Source organism: Dermochelys coriacea, chromosome 9, assembly GCF_009764565.3.
Source record: "Dermochelys coriacea isolate rDerCor1 chromosome 9, rDerCor1.pri.v4, whole genome shotgun sequence".
In the NCBI taxonomy this organism is placed as follows: domain Eukaryota; kingdom Metazoa; phylum Chordata; order Testudines; family Dermochelyidae; genus Dermochelys; species Dermochelys coriacea.
The window spans coordinates 76,094,150-76,101,282 of record NC_050076.1 but is presented as its reverse complement, the minus strand read 5'-3'; the positions used below and the strand labels follow the sequence as shown (position 1 = coordinate 76,101,282).

The 7,133-nt window shown below is 37.4% G+C and overlaps 1 protein-coding gene across 4 annotated transcripts in view; it reads right to left on the bottom strand.

The window, feature by feature from the left end:
- Nucleotides 1-584: 584 nt before the first annotated feature.
- The window catches only part of RPS6KA6 (ribosomal protein S6 kinase A6), a 74,647-nt gene continuing 68,098 nt past the window's right edge, over nt 585-7,133 (bottom strand). For all 4 annotated transcript variants that reach the window (XM_038417387.2, XM_043491672.1, XM_043491674.1 and 1 more), the window contains 3 exons: nt 6,428-6,545; nt 2,925-3,065; nt 585-847 (listed from right to left, as the gene is read on the bottom strand). In XM_038417387.2, coding sequence (XP_038273315.1) covers nt 722-847; nt 2,925-3,065; nt 6,428-6,545 — 385 coding nt within the window. In that variant the 3' untranslated portion in view covers nt 585-721. The remainder of the gene's footprint in view (nt 848-2,924; nt 3,066-6,427; nt 6,546-7,133) is intronic.

Sequence of the window (7,133 nt, the reverse complement as noted above, 5' to 3'; positions counted from 1 at the left end):
CAGAAATACATACTGACATTAGACACACCCATTCCCTAAACAAGGTCACTTGTTATCCAGTTGTATGGTTCACAAGTGATCATTTTAATTTTATGGACAAACTGCAATGTCTCACACAATTTTTTTAATATTTTTACACAAAGTTTTTCAATTCTTGGCACCAGGCAAGTGTAGATCTCCCATATTAGCACTAATGCATTTTGCACTGGCACAGTAAGGTGGTCAGTCTTGTCTTCTAGCATCAATGAGTTAAATGAATGGAGTCCATTGGTAAGTGCCCAATTACAAAGTAATTTAAGTAAGAATTTGCAGATCTTTTACAAATGGGTTTGATGGTAAAAATACTGACACTGACACTTTTTACGTACAACTTGGTTATTGGTAATGGTCCCCTAAACCACTTCTTCATGAACCCAGCAAAACTATACAGTATGTAAAGAATATTTGCAACAAATCTCTGAAAGGACAGTGTACAGAAATTCCTTATATCTTTGTGATGTACCCTGATGTTTAAGTTAAACAAACATGGACACCGCCTGTAAAACAACACAGTGTGAATCCCCCTGAACCTGTGGATTTTTTTCTTTTAAAAAAGGACTTTTACAGAATTCAAGTAGTGTAGCAGGAAACCATATATGTCTTTCAATCACAGGTCAGGCAGATATAGAGCCACTTATTGGATTTTCCTTTGCTCCAGTTTGGCTAACGTGCCCCAGTGGATCTATAAGTCTGTTGAAGTTAGCTTTTTCATGCTTCGTCGTTGAGCTAAACTTGAAGCTGCAACAGGCTCTAAGACTGGCTGAAATATCTTGTGATTCAGTGCAGAATACGTGGCAGCCATGGCCCCCTAGAGAACAATGAAATCCACAAAGATTGTAAAAGTTATCTGGGAACGAAAACACAATGTTAAATATTAATTCTTTATGAATCCTGGAAAAGCCACAGAGAGAATTTGTGTGAGGGCAGAATTACTTTTGTGAAACCTTGTGTTGATAAAGGGATAATTAATATTTATGTCTGGGTCCTCAAGGCTGCTAAGCATGGGTTCTTCATAGACCTTAGGTCTGTTCCCTCTTCCCAGTAACATTTATTTCACTTTCCATTAAATTTCCTTTATGTACATGAGGCCAGCAGTGCAAGTAGAATTCATTTCTTACCAGTATGCTGCACTCATGAGAACACAAAGGACACAAAGGAGGGGCACCAGCTAAGGGGGGGCGGGGAGGGACATGTGGGAAATATGATCCATCCCATATTACTGGGGGGAGGGAGGGAGGGCAGGCCTCTGTCCTTCGCTGTGCTGGAGACTTCTGAACTGCAGGGCTCTCCAGAACAGCAGCAGCAAAAGGAACAGAAAGTGTGGCTGCTGGGCGGCCCCATGCCAGCAGCTCCTCTGGCACGGCTGTACTGCCCCCAGCCCTTCCACACAGCTGTCTCTCCTGAATCCTGTCTGGGTTTTGTACAGCAGCCCCACCAGAGGACAGGGCTTGGGACAGTACAGCCATGCTGGAAGAGCTGCACATTCTGCTCCTGCTGTGGTTCTTGGGAGAGCTCTGCATGCACCAGGAGGGGCTAGCCAGCCTGAGATGCTCCTGTCTGAGATGCTAGGTATATATTCAGGATAGCTAGCTAGCTCTTTGTGTTTGTGCTGCTGCAGCTACGCTATTTTTAGCATACTAGCTTGATCAGAGCTAGTGCAGGTAAGTCTCCTTAAGCTGGAAGTGTAAATTCCAGCTTGATGTACAGACATCGCCTTAGAAACCCACCCAAGCCTCCAGAAAATTCTCTATCTGGGTACTGCCCTTATACTCTACTATTTAAAACCAGGAAGAACAGCAACAATCTCTTCTCTCAGCCTCCAAGACAAAAAGCTCGATTAGTTTGTCAATATTTCGTTTGAATGTTTATGAGCGAGCGTGTGCATTGTGACATGACAGAGAGAATGCTAATTCTAAGAAAGGTGTTCAGCATTTAGCTCTGAAAGTGGCTGGTTCCATAATCTAGGACCAGCTCTTGAGAAATTTCTATCATGAACTACCTTCAACAGTTTCATTGTTCTACATAGTGGGAGGTCACAGTTGCAAAAAAATGGTTGCAGAGGTGATTCTCAGATAACTAGGGCCAATCCCCAAGAAGGCTTTGATTACAAGGACAGAGACATTGAACTCTGCATTCAATGAGGAGCCAGTATAGAATGGATGACTGGGTGAAGCGTTCATAGCAACACAAGTTGTTAAGTTGCCAGTCTTCCGTGTTTGGTACTACTGGAGTTTTTGCTGGCCATGGATATTCTGGCATCCAACTGAGGAGCCAAAAAGAACTAAAGACCATGAACCAAGGTAAGGGCATACAGTGAAGGATACTTCAAAAAATGTCCCCAATATCTAAGGGGAATTTCAAACAGAGTAGCTACTCCACTTCTCAATCCACATACTCCCTCGTGATCTACAAAGTCCTGATCCCACAGAAATGTGTCAGAGGGGCTTCTCTGGGCAGGGGAGCAAGCCTGGGAACAACTGCCCTCCTCCTTATTTCCTCTGCCAACACTCTCCATAGGGTTCTCCTTCACTGACATTACTGGGGAAGGAGGGAACAAGTATCATCCCCTCAGGCAACAGAGCAACTATGGAAAGGACAACTTCAAGTGAAGCACATACAAAAAAAGAAAAGAAAAGAAAAAGGATTAACCCCTTTTCAAAAAGGTCCTTATTTCCATGCTAACATCCTCTATAATAAAAAAAATTTTGAAAAATCCCCAAAGCCATATCAGCAGTTTAGGACAGGAAGTGAAAAGCCATCCTATATCCAGCTGAAGCTGCAATTGGAATTTAGGCAGATGATAATTAGCAGAGTCAGAAAAAGACTGCTTTTCTCTCAAAAATGTTAGGCTCACACGTATTGAGATGGAGGACTTTTCGTTTTACCTTAACTAGATGTGGTGCATCTTGTCTGTTTAGCTGATAATGAGGCAACTGGTCCCTGCAGGCTATCCACGAGTGTTTTAATACTTGCTCTGCCGTATATCGCTGATGTGGATCTACATGAAGCATATGGGATAGCAAGTCCTAAATTAAAATAAAAACACATATACAGTTGTTACATACAAATATAAAGTGCCAGAAAGTTAGTGTTAATTACTAACATGAAAAAATCCATTTAATTCATCTGGAAGGATCCAAAAAGCCACACCAAAGAAGAAATTCAATAGCTGTGGTGGGGTATTCTATGTCTTGACACTTCAAATGTCTGAATACGTGTGACACTATATAGGTACAATGAAGTCTGTTAACAGAGCGTTCATTCTAAATAAATTCTTAGAATGTTCATGATTTTTCATATTTTGGTTTGCTTATGAATCCAGTCATCTTTAAGAACAAGGACAGAAATAGTTAGCACTAACCCAGACCAAACAAATAAGCAATCCATTTGCCTTGGATGCATTTTTTCTAGTGGCAGATGCTCCTCCTCACTCCTGCTATACAATTAACGTCTGGACTACCAGCTGCAAAATCTAAAACTCAAATATAATGATATGCCTCTGAAGTTTTTCCACTTTAAGGTACAAACTTGAAAGGTGAAACTGACCAAAAAAGTGTACATTGGGTTTTGTCCTGTTGGAGTATTAAGAAAGTGCTATTTTAAGTTCACATGCAATTAGAAGGTTGGTCAAAAGAAGGTGGGAGAGAGAACAGATTAATTAAAACATTAATAGGTGGAAGGAAGGATATCAACAAAAGCAAGAACAAAGAATGATTACTGAGCAACTGAAGTAAGGACAATACAAGGCATTTAAAAAAAATATAATAAGAACAAACTAAATCCTAGTAATGGTATAGGTCCATTACTAACAGAGATGGGAAAATTGTCACTAATGAAACAAAAAGCAGAAGCGTTCAGTAAATATTTATGTGGTTTTTGGAAAGAAGCTGGGTGATCCATTCACATCTCACAGTGATGATTTTTTTTCTTTTTCCAGCAGTAACTAATTTGGATGATAAACAGCTACTATGGTTCAATATTTTAAAATATAATTTGCACCCGAGTATTAAAAGAACTGTCCAAGGATCTCTCTTAACCACTGATGTTGATTTTTAAGAAGTCCTGAATTACTAGGAAAATTTCAGATGGCTGGAAAAAGGCTAATGTGCCAGTACTTTAAAAGGGTAAACTGAATGGCTTGGGTAACTATAGGCCAACACTGATCCTGGTGAAATCAAGGAATGGCTGACACAGGAAGCCGTCATTAAAGAATTACATGATGGTAGATTAGTGCCAGTCGACAATATTTTATGGAAAAATAGGTAGTATCAAACAAATCTGATATCATTTTTGATTAAATTACAAGTTGGGTTGAGAAAGGTAACCATGTTGACACAATATACCTAGACTTGTGTAATGCATTTGACTTAGTACCATATGACCGGAGGCTGAAGCTAGACAAACTCAGATTAGAAATAAATTTTATTTTAAATTAGGATAAAAAACTAAGTGATAACTAATTGAACAGTCTTTAAATCTAGATTTAACATCTTTTTAAAAGATGTCATAAGCTATGGGTTTGATGTGGGAATTATGGGTGAAATGCTACCACCTGTGTTAAGGAAGTAAGATTAGATGATCAATAATGGTCCCTTTGTAGCTTTAAAGTCTATTAACCTACTAATGGGTTAAAATTTATAATTATACTGGCACCATTTTAGATTACTAAAACTGGGAGATTTAAAATATAACCTATTTTTTACCATTGACACTGTGTGATTAATTTTGCAATTCACATAGCTAAGTCATGAAAAAATAGATTAGTTCCTCCAGTTGATTTTCACTGACTAGCAAAACATTCACCACAGGAGATGCAAAAATTGCAGTGGAATGTTTGCTCCCAAACCAAAAACTTGGTGGCATCTAAACATTGTGAGTAAGAGGCAATTTTACATGTTGAAATACTCAGAATAAATAGATGGCAGTCAACTATTTTTTTCTTATTTTGTTGATTTGAGTCATATCCTTATCATTATCGTTTGTGTTTTGCTTTGCTCTTAGTGTGTTGCATACCAGATTATTAATCTTAGTACATTTTCCTTGTTTTTCTTCACTATCTCGTCATTATATTTCACTGAAATTTAAAATTTTCCACCTGGAGTATTTACAAATTTTTTTTTCAACTTTTTATGCTTCTATTTTAATTTTCTAGTTAAAATTGTGAAGTCAACCAAATCCTAAACACATTATTTGATTTAACTGTGAATCGCCATATAAAAACTTTTACTTTTGATAAGTCTTTATGGACATACAAGAAACAGTTTTTCCTTTTTTTGGAAGTATTTTCCTCCTGGTTTTTCCATTGGGTGTTATCAGATGCAGTCTTTCCAACTTTTTACTGGAAAAAATAAGTCTTAGAAGAATCTGAAAAGCCACATTTGCAAGTCAGACTGAAACCTGAGCTGCAGTCCTCATGTCAGTCAACTGACAGGCTTGGTGATGGTTAATTTTAGGGAGCTATTTTAAAATCACTCAGACTTTTTTTGTGCTGAATATCCTCATTAGACAGGTTATGGGGAAATTCAAAGACATTTATAACTAACCCTTTAAAACATTTTTTCTTTAAACTTCTCTTGGCTTCTAGCTTATTGGTTGTATCCCAGAATGCATCGTCCTGTGCAATCACAAAGACCATGGAACACAACTTAGTAGTAATAAGTAGTTAGTATTTACATTCGGGAACACCTTCATTAAACCAGAAGGTAACTTTATTTTGTAGAGGTGGGGTGAATTTTAAAAGCCAGTTAAAAAAAAAAAAAAAAACAACAACAACTTATTTCTCTACTGAAATCAGCCTTTATCAGCAAGAGCATTCAGTACAGCAATTTTGGCTTAACATTTCTCATTTTGGTTTTTCAGTTCACATCAATACAATAAAACATTAAGCTTTCATCCTTCTGACTTTGTGAATTTGGAGTCCATAATAATATGCTGTTAATAGTGCTAAACAAGAATCAGGTAGCCACAACTCAACAAGAATCAGATTTAAGTAGTCTCACACAATATCCATCCCACGTCAGCTGACTCTGTTGGAAATACAACTCAGGTTTTAGCCCTGAAATATGACATCACCATCTTTGTCCTCCAAAGACTCCTGAAAGTCTTCCAGCAAGAGAGAAGTTGTAGAACACATCCCAAACCTCTTATATAGAGCATGTGGGCTTTGTGAGGCACCGTAAAACATTCTTCCCTTGTTCAAAATGTAGTTCGATATAGCCCTAGCATCAGAAATCTTCAAAAAATATACCCACAGATTCCATACATAAACAAAAATATACCAAGATATAATGGCTAAGAGTTAAGTTACACTAGTCAGATATCTGATCAAGTTTAACATACATTTGCTTGTACCCTAGATGATACTATAGAAGATAAAATATATTTACACCTTTGCTGCATCTGAAACAGTGTCCCAGTTGCCTCCTCTTAAAGAGAATTTTCCACTGCCTATTCGTAACAGGATTTCCTCAGGAGTATCATTGGGACCATTGGCAAAAGGAGTATAGCTATTTAAAAAAAATTACAAGCAAAGGAAGGATTACATGTATATGAAATCTATCAAGAAACATGACGTAAGCAAATCTTCAGAAAGCAGTGTCATTTTGTCTAGATACTTATGACATGGCTGTGGTGTTACAACAACTATGTTATGTGATTTCAGATATTTGCTAAAAATATATGAAAATATAATCTTTAAAAACTTTTCTTATTACTCATTGCAGTGGCTTATTCAGTGGAACAAATGAAGTACAGACCAAAGATCCATAGTAACTAAAGGTTAACAACTTGCAGGCTATACATTCTTATCATTCCAGAGTTCATCAATTAAATTGAAATGTTTCACAAATAGAAATGATCAGGAATATCCTCATGTAAGGTCACACTTTTTAAACTGAATGGCAATAAAGTGACCAAGAAATCTGACTGAAACCCAAAAATGTGTCTACACCTTTTATCATGGACAGAAAATACAAAAAAAATGTGACTGGGACTGGTTATAAGACTCCAGTCTGGGAGGCTCTCATTGTTCAAATTACAGAAAAGCTGTTTTCAGAACCTTTTAGAAAGTTTTAAGCAACAGTCTCTGCCTGTAA